Here is a 22,376-nt window from a genome sequence, read left to right on the forward strand (position 1 = left end):
GGAGGTTGAAAGTAGATCACAGTGGCAGATTATCTAATGCCTGCTTTTAATGCCAACCAGAGGGGTGAAGCTTAAGTATGGAAGGGCTTCACAATGATTTTGATTAGTACCCAGAAAATGTCTGGCTAGATTTTCCTTTCTGAAAAATAATGAATAACTGAGGTTCTTAACAACGATGGACATAATCCAACATTCCACTAGTACACTTCCACTCACGCAGCAGGACTTCACCTTCCTCTGCCCCCCCCGCCTGCTGCAGCCCCTCAAAAGGCTTCCTTCCCCAATGCATGAAAAATCCATTGGAGTAAAACATTTCAATAAGGGAAACATCCCCCAAAAACATATTGTCAAAATTAAGTATGTAAATTGAATTAATGCTAGCATATCTGAATTTTTTTCCTGCTCCAGGCTTGGGTACTGGCTGTCACAAAGTAAGGATTTTCGTGCAGAATACTAGACTCTCCCACCCCTTTGAGAAATTTAGCATGGCAATACTGCACTGGGGAGTTTTGGGGTTGTCTCCAACTAAATCATACTCAGAGAAGACCCATTGGGTTGTATTCAACTAACTTTTATTCAGAATAGAACCACTGAAATTAATGATCCTGAGTTACTTAGGCCCATTAATTTTAATGGGTCTACTCTGACTAAAAGTTAGTTGAATAAAACTGAAATCAATGGACTTGGTTAAGTTAATGTCCACTGATTTCAGTGGGTCTACTCTGAGTATAAGTTAGTTGGATACAACCCTTTGTTTTTAATTTATTTATATGCTTTTATCTCACTTCTCAACTAAACAAGTCTCAAAATTTTAAAATGGCCCTTCCTGGGTCAAGATATTCCAGGTACTTGAACTGTAAGAGACCTTGGCCCCAATTCCATTATCTTTGCTGTAAATTCAAAATTAAGGTGGGTGATTACGATGGCAGTCTGGTTTAAGGAAGCTGGGTCAGATGTAAGTGATGCCCCCTTAAAGCTAGAGCCCCCATTTTGTTTCTGGTTTCTGACCTCTGGACCAAGTCCCCAATGGCAAGGCCACCAACTCCCTTCCTGTGAAAAATATCTTTGTCCCCACAGAATGGCAAAGGGAGGGGAAGGGGAGGGTGGCCACTTATGCATTACCCAAAAAGGAGACACAAGTTTGCATATAATCCATATATGTTAATTTATATGTATAGATGCACATTTAGAAGTAGTTGATGTAATTAATATAGATCTACATCTCAGCACAGCAGATAAAAATCTCTGACCTGTGTGCCTGCCCAGTCTGCTGTCCAGGTGTTGAAAGGCAACTTCAAGACCCCTTCTCTTCCTTCTTCTGCTTCTTTTAAATTGGACTATGACCGAATAGAAGGCACCCTTTAAACAGAAGACTGTCCTTTATAAAGTAGGATACATGACCAGCCTAAGGAAAGGATTTAGCCTTTTCATCAGGGCCGGATTATCCATTAGGCTTAGTAGGCTGAAGCCTAGGGGCCTGGAGCTCTTGGGGGCCTGTGGGGCACTGGCCTGAGGGTCCCTGGAGCTACAGGGGGCCCTCCGCTCTCTGCGGAAGCATCCGCAGACCGCCATCCCCCCACTATTCTCCCACTTTACCTACCTTTCAGTTGTTTTTTGCAGCATGCAGATTTGCCATCAATAAAGATAGCGGCCGAGGTTTCCTTAAGGGGCTGAAGCCTGTTAGAGCAATATGACAATAGAACCAGTTACCTAGGGCAGTGGTGGGCTCTCCAGCACTGGAGGCATTCAAGAGGCAGCTGGATAGCCACCTGTCGGATATGCTTTAACTTGGGGTTCCTGCATTGAGCAGGGGGTTGGACTTGATGGCCTTATAGGCCCCTTCCAACTCTACGATTCTATGATTTCAAATGTTTATGCACACATGAACAATTCACATTTGACATTTGTATATTGTATTCTGGTATCATGCCAAAGTACCCTCTCTGCCAAAAACTTCAACCCCCTGATATGAAGTAGCTCCATGTGAAGTTATGGTAGTAAGTAAAAACAAACTTTGTCTCTAATGGAACTTCTCCCCTTCCAGCAATCAAAGACTATTTGTGGTGAAATTCGCTTCTGTGACTCTGCAAAATCTGAGCCTTTTCATGCTTTGGCGCCAGCTCACCACCTTCATGACTTGTATACAGCAGCAGGGCCTGCAGAGGTAAGAGTAACAGAGCCCCCTGCTGCTCCGCTGTGCAAAGGTTGATAGCATTGGCTGAGCAAGTAGAACAAGAAGAGCAGATCAGAGTTGCTGCATAAAGTCAAATGCAAGGAGAATCTGACAAACATCAGAGGCATTTCAAGGGGACAGAAATGAGTTCTGATGTGAAACCAGAAAAATTGTCAGAGGTGTTCTGCACAGCACTAGGGAGACACTAACTTTTGCCAAAAGCAACATTTGTGGAGAATTTCAAAGCTCCCCCTGAAGAGAATGGAAGAATTACTGAAATTTTTTATAAGATTAGTGAAAATTATCAGGAGGGGACAGGAGATTGCACATCCTTAGCAAAAGAGTTTACATGACTGCTCTGTCCACAGGAGAGCCCTTGGAGTGGCATATTCTTCAATGTAATCTGGGATGAATTTCTCATTGAGACAACCCCTATAATTAAATGAGCACAATCCAACTTTTAAATTCTATTCATTTCAGTGGGAGATAGTTAAGTATATGATTTCAGTAAATTATCAAAAACAGTTGTTGGGATATTTATGCTTTTCACTCCTGTTTGCTGCCGCTTGGTTTTCCCTGTTGGCTGCTGCTTTGGCACAATTTGTTTCTAATTCTAATTACTGCATCCTAGTGTTCTTGGAGTAGTCACATGGACAAGTGTAGCCAACTGGGGATTGCAAAAAGAATGGAGTGACATCATGAAGCTAAATAGTCAATCTGATGTGATATTTCAGGGTAAACAAAGCTGTTTGAAAATCAGGGCACTTTTTCCACATGGGTGGGCCCAACTAGTTGATAATACACCATGACCTGGATGATATCACTGCGTTATGTAGCCAATCAGGTTTGGCTATGCGCTGATGTTACTGAGGACAAATGAAGTCAACTCTTTCAACAAGCCTTTTAAGTAGAGACCTTATCCAAGTCTGTGTCTGTGTTGGAATTGCTTTTAAAGATGTTTTTAAAGCTTGAAAAAAAACAAACATGTTTTTAAAGATGTTTTGTTTTAATATATTTTAATGTCTGTTTTTATGATGTTTTAGAGTGTTTTAGTGTTTTTGTTTGCCACCCTGGGCTCCTGTTGGGAGGAAGGGCCAGATATAACTTTAAAATTACAACAACTCAGAATGAGGGCAATCCTTTCCGAATAGGCAGACATTTTTGAACACTTTCAAAGTGATGATCATTAATATAAAATTAAATCACCATAGGGGGTATGCTGCTTTTCACAAAAAAAAATACTTTTAATTCAGCTCTAGTGAAAATGGTTTTATTACATTACTGTTGCTTGACTCATTTGAAAGAAAGTTGCACTTGATTGTCTTTTTTAATCATGCAGAAAATTTCAGATGAAGAAAATCTGCACTTTGTATGTGGTGTGTGCAAGAAAATGGTTGCAATGGCAGAGGACATGCTGGAGAACAATGTCACAGAAGTAAGTAAGGTTGAGGAAGCCTCTTGCTGTCTACTGGGGGGGTGGCATAGAGAGTTTGCTTTGCGGGGGGGAGTAGTTCTAGCCACTGCCCTCAGTTTTTGAGGCCTGCACCATTGCTACTCAGAGGAAAGTGGGGAGCAGAGAACTACCTCTTTGTTTCCTACTTATGGGAACTTGAATCAATCTATAATTTCCACTTGTATTATGCCTTTCACTAGCACTTGGTATGGAAAGTGGGTTTAGAGGTGACTAGATGCAACGTTAGAGGGTTATATAGGAGAGGAACAACTGAGGAGACTGATCCTCTTGGTCTCTTACTACCAGAAAAGAAGGGGTTCTAGCCAGTGCAGCTTTTCTTATTCCTGTATGAGAAATTGTACCTGTCAAAATTATCTTCTACTCAACAGCCCTTTGTCTGTGGCCACCTTAGTTCAGTTAATAAGCTCTCCTTCTGCTTTGCACGGGGAAAGAAATGACATCTCCTCCCTCACTGTCAGCAACTACAGATAAGGTTCAAACTTTCTTGTTCGCATACCTTTCTGCTTTTATGTTTCAGGATGGAATAGTCCATCAAATGGTGAAAGTCTGCAATCTGCTGCCCCATGAAGTCTTACCCCAGTGCAAGGACTTTGTTGACTCCTATGGAAAGGCTGTTGTCATTATGGTTCTGGGTGCAACTAAACCTGAAACTGTGTGCAGCATGCTCAGATTTTGCCCCAAATATACCTCTTTGAGTAGTGGTAGGTAATGGCACTTGCTTGCTTTATCACGTTCTGTGGCTTGGGATGGATTAATTGCAATGACTGCTCCTATATCAACCTGGCTACAATGATTTAGCAGGGCTTTCTAACATTATACATACTATACCCCAACATCCTGAAAACTGCAGTTTACCCCCACGTAGCTGCAATTCGCAGCACCCTTAACAAACTACAATTCTCAGGATTCTTTAGGGGGGATGTGCTTTAAATGTATGGTGTGTACGCAGCCAATGGTTAGACATGTGGCCATCAGAGAAGGAGCTGCCTTGGTCTTGTTGCTCCAGTTATGGTGGAACACTCTTCCCAAAGACACTTGACTGTCACCAACCTTGTTTGCCTTTGGGCACAAAGCAAAAACAATCTTCTCCTCCTGAGTTTCTTATGGATGGAGTGTTTTTACTGGCCTTTGTTATTTTGTTTTTACCGTTGGTTGCTGCTTCAACTGCTGTTTTTAGTTTATATTGTTTTACTGCTTCTACACTTTTAATTGATGGTTTTAACTTGATGGTTTAAACTAGCCTGAAAAGTGGGTTTTTCAAGCTATAAAACCCCACACTCTGTTTCTCCTCAGAGAGGGTAGGTCTGGAAGAACTACCAAAAGAGACAACATTCAATGAAGGTGAATTCTGCCATCTGTGTACAATCCTCATTACATATGTTGATGACGAACTGGAGAAGAATGAAACGCAGGCACAGATTGGATCTATGCTTGCTAAAGGTTGCCAGTTACTGCCAGAAGCTTTAGTGTACACAGTAAGTACGCCAAATTGCTACTGTGGAAGGGAGATCTACTGTTTTCTTAGAGAAGAGAGAAGGCAAAGTTGCTGGAGATCCGTTTCCTCATCCTCCTGCCAAATTTGGTGGGCATTTTGCTAGTTTACCTACATTTGTGCCACAAATTACTTTTATTTTGAAATGCTGTCTGAAGCAAATATTGTCCCACTGAAGAGTTGCCACCAAATTTTGCCTAAAGTGAAATTTTGAAGTAGATTAGAATATTTTGAGAAGACTAATGAAAATTTCCAGATAAAATTGGTTCCTGGTTAGGAGCTTTATGGGAAATGAAGAAAGGTTGGATAAGATCAGTGGAGCTCCTTAGGAAGATTCTGAATTCAGCTTAATTAATTACATGGATAAATTGAAAGGTTTAATCAGTAAACCTAATTGCACGCTTTAGGGACTGTACCTAGCAGAGGGCTGAGCCTCACTCATTTTGCTTTGTTACAGTGTGATCAGCTTGTGGTGCAGTATGAGCCAGCTGCTCTCCGCCTCCTGATACAGGTGCTGGAACCATCATTTGTGTGTACTGTAAGTCACATCCTAAAGCTGGTTTATACTCAAGGGAAATCTCAGATAAGCAATTTAGGCTTCAATCCTATATATATATACAGGTATATATATACCTGGGTGGATCTTTCTTCTGACACGCATAAAATTGCACTGTTATTTCCTAGAGACTTGGTACCACTTCCCAATCCTGTAAAGCAACAGGCTCCTGTTGTTTTGTAAGGCTGTCATTCCCTTTTGCCATAGGCAAAATATAAAAATGTAGACGAAGCAACATACAATGTTTTTCTGTTTCTCTGGGATCTTTGACATTATATTGAGAAATCTGCAGTTAGCACAGAAGCAGAAGTAGCCTATTGCCTGAGTTTCTCTTTTGAGCACTGCATCAATGATATATATTGCAGCAGGCAAGAGGGGAAAGCGCTATAGAAAGAAAGGCAGAATTTCATAGGAGTAATTGGCTTTTTTTGGTACTCTCTGCTCTTTTAGAAAATAGGTGTGTGTCCCGAATCCAAACTTGTGGGCATAGAAGCCTGTGTCCATGGCCCAGCATACTGGTGCAAGAACACAGAGACTGCAGCTGAGTGCCAGGTAAGTAAGGAACAAGAGAGGAGTATTAAGCTTACAATGCAATGAGATTGAGTTGACAAAAAACCAACAACCACAATTAACTGAACTCAGTTAAAAACTAAGCACTCTTTTGAGCATACCTTTCTGGGAATGCAACCCAATGATAGAAATAAGAGCAGGTAATGTGATTTTATGGAAGTTGGTTTTCTTTGAAAACAATGGACACCCCAGTGACATGATATACAGGATTGGGGAGAATATGTTTACAGACACAAGATGTTAATAACTAGTTGAAATACACTATTAAACTACTCTTAATAGTATGCTTAGCAAACATTTGGGCAGGATGATGCGTCTCACTGATGCCAGATTAAATCCCACCAATTTGATCTTCAAGTGCTTAGAAGTGTAATGTTCTTCAAATAGCACGTGTATGAATATACTGGCTTTGATTCATCTCTAACTGTGTACAGTGATCTAATGGCCCCATAATGGGGACATGTATTCACCTCCATGTCGTTAATCTGGCCAGTTCAGTGGGGTCTGGATGAGCACCATGATGCACATCCAGATGCATAGCTGTACTGGCATTGTGCAGAAGCCAGTGCTTCCATACATAAATCACCCTTGCTAGAGCTAGGTACGTGCATTTTTAAAAAAAATATATACCAGGGATGGAAAAACCTGTGGCCTTCCAGAGTGGTGTTGGACTACAACTCACATCCCCCTTGGCTGCCTGGGGATGATGGGAGTTGAACAACAGCTAGAGGGCCATAGGTTTCCCATCCTTGGTGTGAACTGGATTAAAGGCAAAATGAGCAGGAAGTTTTATAGTTGAAGTTGATAAAATTCAAGCCCATTTTTAATGAATTGTGATATGAATTGAGAATGGCCTTTCTTATTTCACTCTCCCCTCTCTTTTCCCCATAGGCCACTGACTACTGCAAACGCCATATATGGAACTAGAAGAAGCCCTTTCAGTGGATGGACATGGGCTGTGGTTTTAATCAATACATTCTGGCATTTGGCTGGGTGGGAAATAATGAGATGTCTATACCTTGGCAGACCCACATCTTCCACCTTGTCGCGTGGTTGTCCATCGGGTGTCTGCACTGCTCAAAGACGAAAAACTATTCCCATTGTTCACGATGCTCTGAATCATTATACATTTAGTTTTGCTTTTAGAGCCACAGTGGGGAAGGGACATGTTGTGATGGAAAACAGGCTGGGAGTGTATGGGATTTATATGAATAGCTGAGAATGTCATTAAAATGTGTTTTATTTTAAAAGGGATATATTGCCTTATGAGTATTGAATAACTAGATAGTAATAATCAGAACAAAACAGGCTGCCTAAACTGGCATTTTTCAAGTTTCCAATGCTTTCTATGCATAACAGCTTGTAATTTAATGTTGAATTTTCAATATGTCCTTGCTTAACCTGGGGGGTGGAAATGTTTAGCACTTTACTGACTCGTAAAAGAGACACCAAGGCCGCAAACAATGGACGTACAATGGCTGTGCCCAGCTGCGGTATTTGCTTTCCCCACATGATGATGATCTGGCCTTTTTAAAGTCTTTTCAAGGCACATCTATACTCTACATTTAAACTGTTTTAGTCTGTCGTCACTTTGCAGCTGTGTGACTGCTGAACACATGACCGCACTTGAGGTGGAAAGGTCACTGTAAGGAGACTTTTGTTCTCCATGTTTGTGTGATGTGGTCTGACACTCCCCCCTATGGTAAGAGCACAAGTTTAGGATAAAAGGAGCAGTCTCCAGCCAGTTGGTCACACTGTTAGTCCACTTAGCTCACTCGCTCCTGTCTATTCTGGCAGCAGCTCTGCAAGGTCTCAAAACAAATCTATTTTCCCAGCCCTGTTATTTGAGATGCTTTATCTGCAGATGCTAGATTAAGCCCAGGACAAAGTATATGCTGTGCTAATGTACTCTAGCCTCTCTCTCTTGCATGTTTACTCACAACTAAAGGGGAAATCACCTTGTGTCACTCCACCTTATGAATGGGTGTCTAGACCTGCAGTTGCTGAAAATTCTCTGTAACAGATCTGTAGCCCCTGCCCACAACTAAAATTCCCATACCAGTTAAACTTACTAAAACTTCTGGTGTAGACAAAAACAAATTCTAGAAACAAGAGCTGTCCAGAAAGGACTATCTGATTGTTCAAGTGAAGCATGGACAGATATTGCATACTTTGCTATACTTTTGTTTGGAGAACTTCCTTGGTTTCAGTTCATCCTTTCCTATTCGGGACACACACACTGAACCTGTTCCAGCTGCATGCAGCAACCCAAAAACGATGTGCATTGCCGTCTGCATGAAAGGCGTACCTATGGGTTCAGTAGGCACAGGCCAGTTGCATTTTATGCACGTCCAGAAGTTTGCTTACTCACACATCTCCTTTGCTGGATTAGAGTAGCTAGGTAGACTGGATATTAGATTCATTAGAACAGAAATCCATGGTTGTTACCTGTTGGAATGGATGGGTTCAGTGCTGAGCTGTGAACAAAGGAACAGCTGTTTTAACTGCATTTTCTCTGTACTGCAGGAGAAGGGGAAAGTGTTCAGGACAACCAGCATTAAGCAATAGCATCTTTAGGATAACATCTGTTAGTATGTGTCTAAATATCAGTTCCAAAGACATTGGCTTTTCATACAGCTTGCAATTAGAGACACAGAGTATTAATGGCTCCTGATAGCCATACAGATGCCAGAATTATTGGTAAACACTGAATGTATGTTTCTGTATGTTTTAAGAGTTGAGCATAACATAACATTTTAACAGGTGCAGCTTTTCAGGTCACAGTGATGCAGAGGTGATTTTCTTTGCCATCCACTATGATTAGGGTTGCCAGGTTCATGGCCTGAGACTGATCCCGTATCTTTAGGAGAAGAGAAGGTCAGCCAAGTGCAGGTGTTCTTGCAACTCTGTAATGGGAAAAACCACAAGGTGGAATTCTCCCTCCCCCCTCCACAACTTTTAAAGATACAGAGCCCTTGGAGGCTGGGCCTGGCAACCAGGAGGTCTTTTGTATCTTTAAAAGTTGTTCAGGGGGAAGTGAGGATTCCACCTTGTGGTTTTTCCCATTACAGAGTTGCAAGAACACCTGCACTTGGCTGACTTTCTCTTCTCCTAAAGATACAGGATCAGTCTCAGGCCCTAAACCTGGCAACCCTAACTATGATACCTATTAAAAGTAATGAAGCCCTGTGTTTCATATTTAGTATGTAGGACCCTGCTCAGTATACATAATGAGAAACTATACAGCTGCTCCTCAAAGACCATTATCACAAGCATTTTGCCAATGCTTCTGTAGTTAAGAAACATTAAAGAATTCTTATAAATTTCACACTGACTCTTGGTTTTTGTTAAGCAAAACCCTAATACATTGTTTGTTTAAGTCAGTGGTTCCCAAACTTTATGAGTATGGGGCCCCCTTTCTAAGCTCAAAAAATTGCATGACCTGCCCCCGTGTTAATTGCAATTTTAGATGCTGATAATGGAAAAAATGCTGCGTGGCTAAATCACATCTCCAAATATCCCTTTCCATAAAAAGCTCCTTGCAAACAGGAAGGTGTTGCTTTCTTTTCTAAATGCAAAGGTCCAATCAAATTTGGATCCCGCTCCACCCCTCACAATCTGTACAGTTCTGTCTCCCACCACCGGTGGGTTACGGTGTTGGACTAAGATCCAGGTTCAAATCCCCAGCCAGCCAGGAAGCCCACTGGGTGACCTTGGACCAGACACAGTCTCTCAGCCTAGCCTTTCTCACAGGGCTGGTGTAAAGATAAAATGGAAAGGGGAGGAACCATGTGGATCACCTTGAGCAACTTGGAGGAAAGGTGGGATATAAATGCAACAATAAGTAAATAAATACATTTCAGCTGAAGTATGTGGACCCCAGCCTCAGCCAACCTGCTGACCATTTTTAAAATCACCGCCATCATCAAGAAGCAGCAACATAGTAGTGGTGGAGATGCTAGATTGTGCAGACAAAAGGGTAGATTGAGGACAGGTTAGTGCTTGTAGGCCTTGGGATGATCATAAGAACTGATGACTTGGTTAGCATGCACTTGGGGACTGAGAATGGAGCAGAAGACAGATCAGCGCGCACGCACACACACAAACACGCCTGCCCCTCCTGCAAGCATCTGCAGGCATCCATGCATTTGGGCACATGGGACGGAGGAAGCTCTCAACTGCCACAGCATCTTGGAGAGATTGGGAGGGGCGGAGTGTAGGTGGAAGAAAGGGGGATGCTGGCACACACACTTAGCCTCAAAGATGGGGGGCGAGCAAGTCCTGAGTTTCCTCACTGCTCCTTAGCTCCGTCTGGGCCAAAGGCGAGATCTGGGTGGCCTTGCAAATAAGAATAATTTTTAAAAGGAGGTGGCAGTGAAGCAGGAGCCAAGAACGGCGGGCAGGCTGGCTGCCAGGAAGGAAGGTGGAAAGCAGCCTTTCCTTGTAGTCTTGCTTCTTTTTGCTTCACGAAAAGCCCTCTCCTCTCGTTCTGAGTATGGGCATCAGCAGCAGCGGCAGTGCAAGGAGACGGGCGTAAGCAATAGTAATCCCCTCTTCTTCCTTGAAGCTCCACACTCAGCTTCCTTTGACATCTGCCACATGTTGTAAAGGCAGATGATTGCCCTCGGCGTACCTAGAAGATGCTCTGGTGCTTCAGAAAAAGTCCTCCCTTCTCATTTGACATAGGGAGGAGGTGTCATCTGCAGCAGCAGTGGGGAGCAGAGAACCCGGGAGTGAAGACTTTAAAAAATAAATAAATAAATAAATAATTTCTTTACTGTTCATGGCCCCCTCTGGATTACTTCACAGCCCCCGTGGGGGTCATGGCCCCTAGGTTGGGAACCACTGGTTTAAGTGATAAGAGCATGTATAGTAGGGGTCACAAACCTTTTTGGACCAGAGGACACATTTTAAATTTTGAGAGAATGCTGGGGGTACTGGTCACAAAATGGGGGCATGGCTTAACACAAAATTAGACAGTAGCCATGGTGAAGCTTTCCCCTTAATTGTATTTCCATATTAGACAAGGCTTGACCTGTTGAATTTCTGTCTGCCATACATCTGTTAAATGCACAAGGACCCTGTTTTTCCCTAATGCTAACCCTAAACCAAAAACCTAGGCTGCCATCCACTTACCTGGAAGTAAGCCCCATTAAACACAAGGAGACTTAGTTCTGAGTAAAAATATATATACCATTGTAACTATACAATGAATTCTTAATGCATCCCTGGGCTTTAGCTCCTGCAAAGGAGGGAGGGGATTCTTTAACAGTCACCCACACTTATTGTGTAGTACTAATTGCAGAAAATAAATTCTAGGCACTATCTCATCTCAGGCAAACCCAGCACAGAAAAGATGCCTCCTGGTTGGGAGGGAAAAAGGACAAACAATGGTGATTCCAAGTACTTAAAAAAACACAAACCACTGAAGCAAGAGAAGTGCAATAAAAGGGAGGGGGAAACAGGAACTCTTTAGGATCCCAGAGATTCCTATTGTCCAGTGTTCAAACAACTTACTCATCAATCACAGCTCTGACTTCACTCTGACAGGCAGGAGTAGCCAAGCTGGTTCATTTCACAGAAATCACTTAGAAGGTACCTGCAGGTTTTGCTCCATGACATTCCTTCTAGGAGGGAAAGAGACTTACTTTCTTTTTTTAATGAAAGCACAGATTCTAGGCTATGTGTCAGGGGCACTATTGAAGGCCTTGATGGGTGCCCTGGCACCCACAAGTGATGGGTTGGCAGCCCCTGGTATATAGGGTATCTTCCTGAAACAAGTGACCAGGACAACTCCTTCTATCTTTTTTCCCCCCAGAGCACCCAATGCATTGTCCTACTGAATCAAAAGGGTGTGTGTGGGGTGGGTGGGGGGTAGGATTAATAACAGAGCCCTCTCCACAGTGAGGAGGTAGGGTGGGCAGTTCAAAGAAAGCAAGTCAAAAGTTGCACCATGCATATGCAACATTTAAGGTCTCTGGATAATGGTCCATGTATGGTATATGATTTCTAGCATAGAATTTGGTATCTTGAAAATTCTCTTTCAAATTTTAAGAACATGCTTCTAGCCCTTTGAATAGTACCTCAGAAGCTGGAAAGAGAGGTTTTCAAGACTCATGGAGTAATAATACAATCTGGAAAAATATAATAACTATTATTATTATTATTAATAATAATAATAATATTAATATTAATAATAATAATAATAATAATAATAATAATATCATTATTATTTAAATTTATATTCTGCCTGCCCTTTCTCTGAAAAGGAAGCCAGGGCAGTATGCTATTCCCATGAAAATCAGTGGGGCTTAACCACCCTTAATCTTATATTTTATTATATCCAAATACTTTAATGCCACAGTTTGAATTTTATTTCCTCTTGTTATTTCTCCATGCCCCAATGGAGAGGCCTTGCCTCTCCTTTAGTATCTTCTCTTGCCTTTCCTATTATGTCAAACCTTTTGAAAGCCTGAATAATGAAAGCAGAGTAATGTTAAATTTAGCTTAATATGCACAATTGAGTCAACCTGCAGAGCTCCGATTATGTGTTTGTGCACGTGTGTATACACAGCTCTGAATCTGGGGCACTCATCATTTGCTTTTTGATAGTTTTAGGGAGATGGAAGGTAAATGCTGGTATATAGAGGAGTACAACTATTGCTCTGATTTCTCAGCTCCTACAGCAGTGTGTGTACTTAACCCAAACAAGCACTGAAACCCATGCCCAAGCCGAGAGGGTTGGTGCGACAATTGGGGTGGGAAAGATCAAACACAGATTAAAGAAATTCATGTATAATGTATTTCTGGTTCCTTTGACAGACCATTCCAAAAACTCTTAACACTTTACTGTTTGAAAATAAAAGAAGAGAAAAATTACACACAAAACACTCTACATTCAGAACCTCAGTTAATTGCACTCTGTTTCTTTTGATGCTGCAGTGTTTTGGTAAGCCAGCAAAATGAAGAAATGGCTTCAGTTTCCCCCACCCCCTGTTGTAAAGGTGACAACATAGATTAATGCCAAACAGATTTGTGGAGCATCCTGAAGGTTATCACACAATCCCTGTGTGTGAGTTGATGGTTCTAGCATCATCTTAGCTGCATTCAGTTAGCAGCCATCTTCCGCCTTCATCACTACCACCACCACCACTCGGATGATGGAAGAACATATTGGTGCAATCCAGGGCATGTTGGAGAGCCTGGTCAACTCCATAGATGGGGCATGGCACCATGATTATTGCAATTCAAGCGTTAGGTTTGTGCCTTAGGGCCTCCCATTGCTCTTTGTAATGCTTCATATTTAAAAAATAAAATTTAAAAGGTTATGAGTTGAAAGGTGTGAGTGCCTGGTAAAAGCAAACAGTCCTGAGAACCTTCACCTCTGGGATTAGGTTCCTCAGGGCTGCCATAACAAAACAGTTGGCTATCTTGGTCAGGTTTATTCTGGAACAGATGGTGGCCAGGCACAGATGCCCTAGGCCTCTGGATTTTCTTCTGCCACACTTGTGCCTTGGTCAGTACTCTCCTGTAGCAATGGCAGTCTATGTGGGCCCAGGCTTCCTTGGAGTGCTACACCAGTGATGCCACTTCTAGTCATAATTCTGTGATTTCCAGTGGGCTCTCCATGATCACTTCTCTCATTTTGTGCATAGGAGTGGATTTGGCAGACTCGGTGCGAGCATTCCTATCACAGTATGCCCCACCATCAGCAGTCAGTGTCTCCAAGGAACGGCCTAGCACTTTCTGGTCATCCTCAGGAAGGCTGTTGAGGTCAGAGGTTAGCAGAGTGCCTGTGCTGCCATGGACCACATGGATCCCATCAGGTCCCTTGAGCTCAATGGGCTGCTTATGCCGGAAGCGAAGGCTCCCTTGGCTTGGACTTCTTTGTTCTTCATCTTCATCCAAGTCATTCTGGATCAGCTGGAAGAAACCCAAGTTAAAATCAACACATCATAGTGTTCTTCATTCCTTCTCCAGCCAATCTGACTGCACTGTTTTCTGCTGTAGCTACATTCCTTTCCTGAGCTAGTCTGGCAACAGGATAAAAGACCATAAAGGCTGAGGTAAAGCTAACACTCGGTAGCTGAAAGGGTGGGGGAAGAGAAGACAGAGAAAATAGAGAGGATGTGGAGAAAAACAGAAGGGAAAATTTCAGCAAACTCAAGATAACACAAAGGAAGATAGAGAAAAACCAGACAGAAAGAAAATGACAAAAGGATTATTGGAGCTAAGGAAAAAAGCAACTGCCTGGATGATGAGGCAGGAAATGAACTGAGGGAATCATGCGACTGAGGCGAGCTACTCCCCTTAGAAATTAACTGCAATTCCTGCCTCTGGACGCCTGGTGGTGCACAAGACCCACTTGATGGACTATCATCCAGGGAGAAGCTGTTGCAGGCTAGGAAATTCCATGCATGCATTGGGGCTTTCAGTCTCAGACCAGCCCACTGGATTAGGGTTCAAGCCTTAAATCTGCTGGGGGAAAAATGCATGACTATTGTCAAGCCACTCTTCTTTACATTGGGGGAGGAACCAGATGTTGCATTTGGGTATTCATCTTTCCTGTCTTGTTTGATGTATATATCTATCTGTTGTGACCTCTCCTACAAAGAGCTTAATACCTGACTTGAATAAAATGAATTCATTATAAACATTTAGACGAAGTTTTGGGTTGGTTCTTGAATATTTCGTTCTTAAAATTCTAATAACAAAGAAGATACTTTCTGCACGGCAAGATCTCACAGAGTAGTCTGAAAGGATGTTTTGTAGCTCTTTCTTTAAAGGGAAGCTCCACCAGGCTCAGCCATTCCTTAAATGGTAGCCACCCCAGGGCCTCGTGTATGCTGTCCTAAAATCCTTGGAGAAGGGTGGGATACAAAGGTAATCAAATAAACAAACAACAGATATTTAGGACTCAGCGTTTGTGTACTTCATTTGTTTTTAACAAGTTAGACAAGGAGCTTTGGGTAGAGGGATAACCAATGGGAGAGCAGCCCCTTCCCTGAATGTATTCCGCCAAGCTTTGAAGACCTGGCTCTTCAGACAGGCCTTTGGGACTTACGGGGAGGGTTAAATTTTTACGACGAATAGCCTACTACTCTGTACTGGAACTGTTTTATTGTTTTATTGTTATATTGTATTTTATGATGTATTTTATTATGATGTAATGTATTGTTGTTAAATTGTACGTCGCCTAGAGTGGCCATTGGCCAGATAGGCGACCCACAAATTAAATTATTATTATTATTATTATTAAGAAAGAGGATGTTGAGAAGTGTGAGCTAGCTGAAGCATGTAAAGGACTGTTGGTTCCAGGAGATCAGAAGCAAAGACAGAAGAAAATGGGATTAGCCAAATATTACAATCCAGCACAGGCAATTACCAGTTCATCACTTGGCTAAACATATTGGCCATAATAAGGTAAACAGAAAAATTGCAGGAGGTAAATAAATTGCTCCCTGAAAATTCTTCATTCTTTGGCTACAACCCAGCAAAGTAAAGTGCTTTCAGTGGGCTTAAGCACATAGATGCCAGGAGATAAACTTTCTGTCTGTTTTATTATATCCTTCATGAGGTGATGCATTAGGATGTTGTGCTTCCCCTCCCAATCCTTCACAAATCTCCTTCATCCTGTTTAAAAACTCTCCTTACAGCTAAAGTTCTTTGTGTTTAAAGGACTCCTCCACCCCATCCTTATCTGTCTGTCTGATGCCTTCACCCATCAGAACTTCATATGGAATTGTTTTCATCCCTCATTCCTAACAGCCTGCTGCCTCCCCCACAGGGTTTCCATTATTTATTAGTTAAATGCAACTTTTCCTTTATGAATCAGTGATCTAGGTTTTCCCTCCATCTCTGCCCTACCTGTATGCACTTTTTGTAAATCTGGTTATTTCACAGGGGTTGGTGGGGGTTTCCATTCTAATGCCTAAATAATCAATTAGCACTGCAGAAGGATTCAAGGATTCACTGAGAATATGAACAGAAACACCTAGCATGAGGCTTTCAGAGCCAAGGAGTCAGAGCACACAGAAAGTAGCTAATACATTGGCACATGTGCAAGCAGAGCAGACGTAGGCATCTTGAGACCCTCCAGAGTTGGCCTGCAACTCACATCCTCCCTTCCCATTGGCTATGCTGGCTGTTACTTATAGGAGTTGGAGTACAACAATATCTAAAGGTACACAGGTTGCCCAGTCCTCAGATTGAGAGAGGTCTTTTTCTGCTTGATTAAACCTCCAGGTAAATAGCTTTGAGCACTGCACAACAGATACAGAAGGGTACAGCTTTGAAAAGCAAGCACTGCATCCCAGAGGGCACAACAAGCATTTTCATGAACTCCCATGCATAAACAGATTCTACCTCAGAGACTGAGGACTGGTCCCCATGACTGGTGGTGGCTTTATGCACCATCCGCTCAGCGAGCAGTCTTTTCAGTCGCATGTAATCATCCAAGACTACCTTTAAGAGAGAGCCCTGGAAGGAGGGAGGGAGGGAATGGGCAATAGGACTAGTTACACTGGGCCCTTTGCCACATTGTCCTGAAACTTACTCTGTTTACCGAATCCTCATAGCAGCTACTCTAAAGTCAAATTTCCTCTCTAAAAATAAAAAATAAATTCTAGCCGAACCAATGATTTTAAAACCTTCTGGGACTCAGAAGAAACACTTCTGAATCACACTGGGTATAACCCCATCTTACATAAGATTCTTGTCACATAATGCCTTCTGTGTGGATATGCACAACAACTGCATTTCAAGATAGGATTACAGGTTAAAAATGGCGCTACGAGTTCTGTCCTGTGATACTTTTGCTAAATCTCCTGTGATACTTTTGCTAAACACTTTGCCGATAAAATCGAGCGCCTGAAGAGCATGATTCCACTCACCATGGATACAGGAAGTGGGCTAGAGTCGGCCAGTTGCATTCCGGTCCAGAGGGATTGGTTTCAGCCTCTTACCGCTGAGGAAGTGGACAAGGTGCTCAGTACCAACCACTTGTCTGGTTGATCCTTGCCCTTCGTGGCTCATTATGAGTTGCAAAGAGAGACTGAGCGAAGGGATCAAGGCAGTGGTAAATGCATCCTTGAAAGAGGGTGCAATGCCATCAGCCCTCAAGGAGGTGGTGATAAAGCCCATCTTTAAAAAACCCTCCTTGGATCCCCAAGAGTTGAATAACTTTCACCCAGTCTCTAATTTACCATTCTTGGGCAAGGTGATTGAGAGAGTGGTGGCTAGACTTCCGGGAAGGGTGACTTCGCTTGTGCCTGCTTTTGAGACGGGCTCCCGCCTCAAAAGAAGCTTATTCAGATATAAATCAGTCAGAACATTTTTTTTTTTGACTGAGGAAATTTCTCCCGGGCAGGGAGAAACGTAGAGATCAACCTCAAAAGCCTGTTTTTGTTGGGAGGACTGGATTTCATTAATTTATGAGAAAAGGTCCAGCCAGCAATGCCGGACGGACTTCCGAACAAGCTCTATCTGATTAATGCGATACGTTTATCTTTTCTTCAAAGAGAAAACGGACTAACAGGCAAGCACCCTTCTTTCTATTATTTTTTTTACTTGGTTTAAATTGTTGCAGCAAAAAGAGATTTGTCAAATGAATCAGCTTTAAAGAACTTCTGGGTAAGCTATAACTCTTCTCTGTTATTCACGAAATTAACAGCTTATCTCTGTTTCTATTGCAAAAAGCTGTCCTGAAGTGCATTCCCATCAGACTCTTATTATATGACTATGGCTATGACAGCAAGATTATTATGGAATACTGATAATGGAAGATTGGACACTGAAATTACTGGACTTAACAGGACTATTGAAGATGGAAGATGGAATTAATAGGGATAATGGAATAATGGCTATTGAAATTATTGGACCTAACAGATTTTGATGAGATGGATTAATCGATATGTTTATTTGGACTATGGTTATGACAATAAGATTATTATTATTATTAACGAGATGGATTAATCGACATGTTTATTTGGAGAAAAATTGATAGATATTTTTCTTAAAGAATTGAAACCTCTCTGACTTTTTGTGGAAAGAATAAAGTAATGTTTATGAGATTTGATGATTAATTAAGATAACTACTGGAGGAAAGTGATTTTATAATATAATTTAAGAGACAGGATTGTTATATATTGTAGACCTATAACTGATTTGATCTGCGACAAATGGGAAGTCAACATTTTATTTTTTTGTTTAATCATTTTTGTTTTGTTTTGTTTTTTGTCTTTGAATGTTTTATGATTTTGTTTTGTATGTTTTATGAAAATTTGAATAAAAATTATTGTAAAAAAAAAAAGAGAGAGTGGTGGCTAAACAATTACAGACACACTTGGATGAAGCGGATTATTTAGATCCATTCCAATCGGGCTTCAGGACTGGTCATGGAACTGAAACAGCCTTGGTCGCTCTGGTGGATGATATGAGGAGGGCGTTGGATAGGGGAGAATATACCTTCCTCGTCCTCTGGTCGACCACGGTATCCTTTTAAATCGTCTAGAGGGATTAGGAATAGGGGGCACTGTTTTACAGTGGTTCCGTTCCTATCTCTCAGACAGACACCAACGGGTGGCATTGGGGGATGAGGTTTCAGACCCTTGGCCTCTTAATTGTGGAGTGCCACAGGGTTCTATCCTCTCCCCCATGCTGTTCAACATCTATGTGAAACCACTGGGGGCCATCATCAGGAGTTTTGGGCTGCAGTGTCACCAATATGCAGATGACACTCAGCTCTATCTCTCATTCAAGTCCTCACCAGAGTTGGCTGTGAATACCATGTCCAAGTGCCTGGAATCCGTAAGTGGATGGATGGGAGAGAATAGGCTGAAGCTAAACCCCGACAAGACCGAGGTGCTGCTCGTGGGAGACAAAAGAAGGTTGGGAATTACAGACCTGGTGTTTAATGGGGTGAGTTTACCCCTGAAGGACCAGGTCCGCAGCCTCGGGGTCATTCTTGACTCCCAGCTGTCCATGGAGGCTCAGGTTTTGGCAGTGAGCCGGGCAGCTTGGTATCAATTACATCTGATACAGAGACTGCGACCATACCTTCCTGTTCATCTGCTCCCACAAGTGATACATGCCCTGGTCTCCTCCCGCTTAGACTACTGCAATGCGCTCTACGTGGGGTTACCCTTGAAAACGGTCCGGAAGTTACAGCTGGTACAGAATGTGGCGGCGCACTTGATTAAGCATAGCCGTCGCTGTGATCATATCACTCCAGTGTTAATAGATCTTCACTGGCTACCAGTTGTCTACCGGGCCCAATTCAAAGTGTTGGTGTTGACCTTTAAAACCCTATACGGTTTCGGCCCAGTTTATCTGAAGGAGCACCTCCAAAATCACCAAGTATGCCGCCTGACGAGATCAGCCTCACAAGACCTTCTCTCGGTTCCGCCGGTTAAAACAGCTAGGCTGGTGCAGACCAGAGAGAGGGCATTTTCGATTGTGGCCCCCACCCTCTGGAACTCCCTTCCTTTTGATCTTCGGCATGCTCCCTCCCTGATGAGTTTTCGCCAAGCACTAAAGACCTGGCTTTTCAGGCAGGCCTACAGGATTGGGGTGGATTAGTTTTATGCTGTATTAACTGAAGGTTGATTTTAGATTAATTATGCTTTGTTTTGATATGTATACTGTGTCTACTTTGTGTTTATATTATTGTACGTCGCCTAGAGTGTCCGTTGACCCGGACAGATAGGCGACTCAAAAATAAAATTTTATTATTATTATTATTATTATTATTATGTCCTAGTAGATATACATATGCCAAACAGCAGTAAAAGATCAATAGTGGCTTCAGGTGAAGGATTGTTGCTGCTACTCTGGTGTTTGTTGGGGAAATCAAATCTCTTGTACAACCTCCATGGCACAACATCTTCATAACCCTAAACCTGCAGGTTTTGCAGAACCAAGACTGAAAATGACAGACCTACCTTGATGGGCCCTTCTCGCATGATCTGGCCTAGCTTGGCAATATTATCATATTCCTGAATGGCTGCTCTCAGATAGCGATCATCTTCAGGTTTAGCAGCTGAAGGTTCTCGTCCAAATGTTCCCTAAACAGAAGAGATTTAAAACAGTTTGTCTCAACAGACATGAACAAAAATTCCATTGGGGAATCTTTCCAGGAACTCTGCTCACTTCCCTGATGTTCGTTGCTAGCTTTTGTCTACAACATTTCCACTTTCTGCTGTTCCAACTCCCTTTGCAATATTTAATTACCAAGTAGGCATACAGCATGTTGAATTAAATTTCAGTAACAATTAATGGGTGGTATATAACTTTTAACCAGCAAACATAGCTTCAAGTGTATCATGACCAGCCTTATCAGATTAGGAAGACCTAAAACTAACATAGTAGCTACTAAGCAGGAGCAGCTCACCTGTGGGATGGTGCCACAGCAACAGCCTCCCAGCAGCAACATAGCTGCCACTTACTGGAAGACATGAAGCAGTGGTGATGTTGGGTTGCCAGTGTACACTGGCAAAGTTCTGGTCTTGCTTTTGCTGGTGTGCCCCCACTGCAACCTGGCTGCTCCTTCCCCTCCTGGTAAGCGGCACTGATGCTGCTGTTAGGAGGCTATTGCTGTGGCTCTGTCACACTGGGCGAGCTACTCCTGCTATTACGGTAACAAAGTTCTAGCTGGATGACCAAGCCTGGGCTAGCCAAGATAGAGAGAAGAATTATAACTAAGATATCCTAGCATAATGGGACAGTGAAGCTTGACGAGTAGTATCAAAGTTTAATTCTTATTTAATCATATCGTTTAAAATTGTTCTGTTGCTTCATATGGATTTTATTTCTTTTTTATGCCGGCACAAACTACAGACAGAATTAGCCAATAGGTATGCTGTCAATGTTGTTATTTTAACCCCTGAAAAGAAGCAGATGTCATCTCACGTGAGTCCTGGCTGGGCTATTCCATAAATCTGTTATTTCGCTTAGGTTCTCAGGCAGGTCATCTTCATGCTCAGCTTGTGCTGCCAGCTCTAGATTTCTGCAGAAAGGGTCCAGCCACACCGGATTGGCTCTGTAAGGGATACATCATGCCTACAATAAGCAACTGTGATATGAGACCATCAAGAGAAATTCCATCAATTTGGCCCACATTCTTGTTAGTGCTATTGCAAGTAACTTTAAGCATGTTTTCTTTAAACTCACTTTTTCAAAGACTATGTGATACTGCTTAATGTAACAGCTACCTTCAAAAGGAAACATCACAGAGGCCAGTTGTTGGCCTGCCTTCAAGTCGATCCTGACTTATGGTGACCGTACGAATAGGGTTTTCATGGTAAGCAGTATTCAGAGGGGGTTTACCATTGCCTTCCTCTGAGGCTGAGAGGCAGTGACTGGCCCAAGGTCACCCAGTGAGCTTCAGGGCTGTGTGGGGATTCGAACCCTGGTCTCCCAGGTCATAGTCCAACACTCTAACCACTACACCACACTGGCTCTTCACAGAGGCCAGAATAGCCCTTAATTAGATGATGCAGTATCTGAATAGTCTCTTTTAGCTAGTATTAAAAGTTTCTCAAATTGCTGAGAACTCACCCATCAAAGGAATATTTATTTGTGTTTGGCATATCCATGATGTCCATGAAACCTCGGTTACCTGTAAAAGGCAATGTGTCAAGTATACTGAGAATCATTTACATCAGTTGAGTTAAGGGATTTTTTTTTTTTTTTTGGCTGGCCCTGCACCTATAACAGCAACCTGACACATGGAAACATATCAGCTACATCTTTCCCCACTACTTATCACGCCAAAGAAAGTTTCACAGCTTAGCCTTTGTCTGATTGCTTCCATACAAGCAGTTCAGTCTGGAATTCACATTCACTTTCTGTGGAGAATCCAGATGAAGTTGTTGCCAGCCTATAGTTGTAATTTTAAAAACAAAAACAAAATTGAAGCACTAGCCAGATCAGACTGCCAAAGTGCTATTGAGGATTATCAGGGTTACTGTGCCTTTAATAATGGGGCAGAACCTCTGTGCAGCTTCTGCCCCATTATTGCTTCTATGGAAGACAGACAAAACAGAGACTGGGTGGGTAGTTTCTAGGTCTGAGACCTGGGATGTCTGCCTGTTCTGGACAGTCACACTCCCTC

The 22,376-nt window shown here is 42.4% G+C and overlaps 2 protein-coding genes across 11 annotated transcripts in view; one reads left to right on the forward strand and one right to left on the reverse strand.

Annotated features, from left to right (window-relative positions):
* Nucleotides 1–9,593, forward strand: part of LOC133388832 (prosaposin-like) — a 49,697-nt gene extending 40,104 nt beyond the window's left edge. The window contains exons 8-15 of the mRNA XM_061635227.1: nucleotides 1,701–1,718; nucleotides 2,054–2,164; nucleotides 3,513–3,608; nucleotides 4,165–4,348; nucleotides 4,941–5,122; nucleotides 5,597–5,677; nucleotides 6,146–6,247; nucleotides 7,157–9,593. Coding sequence (XP_061491211.1) covers nucleotides 1,701–1,718; nucleotides 2,054–2,164; nucleotides 3,513–3,608; nucleotides 4,165–4,348; nucleotides 4,941–5,122; nucleotides 5,597–5,677; nucleotides 6,146–6,247; nucleotides 7,157–7,192 — 810 coding nt within the window. The 3' untranslated portion in view covers nucleotides 7,193–9,593. The remainder of the gene's footprint in view (nucleotides 1–1,700; nucleotides 1,719–2,053; nucleotides 2,165–3,512; nucleotides 3,609–4,164; nucleotides 4,349–4,940; nucleotides 5,123–5,596; nucleotides 5,678–6,145; nucleotides 6,248–7,156) is intronic.
* A 3,446-nt stretch (nucleotides 9,594–13,039) lies between these two features.
* Nucleotides 13,040–22,376, reverse strand: part of CDH23 (cadherin related 23) — a 785,528-nt gene continuing 776,191 nt past the window's right edge. For 7 of the 10 annotated variants that reach the window (XM_061635232.1, XM_061635230.1, XM_061635231.1 and 4 more), the window contains 4 exons: nucleotides 21,821–21,881; nucleotides 21,173–21,302; nucleotides 20,206–20,328; nucleotides 13,042–14,188 (listed from right to left, as the gene is read on the reverse strand). In XM_061635232.1, coding sequence (XP_061491216.1) covers nucleotides 13,862–14,188; nucleotides 20,206–20,328; nucleotides 21,173–21,302; nucleotides 21,821–21,881 — 641 coding nt within the window. In that variant the 3' untranslated portion in view covers nucleotides 13,042–13,861. Of the gene's footprint in view, nucleotides 14,189–16,630; nucleotides 16,745–20,205; nucleotides 20,329–21,172; nucleotides 21,303–21,820; nucleotides 21,882–22,376 lie in introns of those variants that run through there. The other 3 variants (XM_061635248.1, XM_061635238.1, XM_061635234.1) reach the window with 3 other exon arrangements.

The sequence above is a fragment of the Rhineura floridana genome, chromosome 7 (assembly GCF_030035675.1).
Source record: "Rhineura floridana isolate rRhiFlo1 chromosome 7, rRhiFlo1.hap2, whole genome shotgun sequence".
NCBI classification, from domain to species: Eukaryota; Metazoa; Chordata; class Lepidosauria; order Squamata; family Rhineuridae; genus Rhineura; species Rhineura floridana.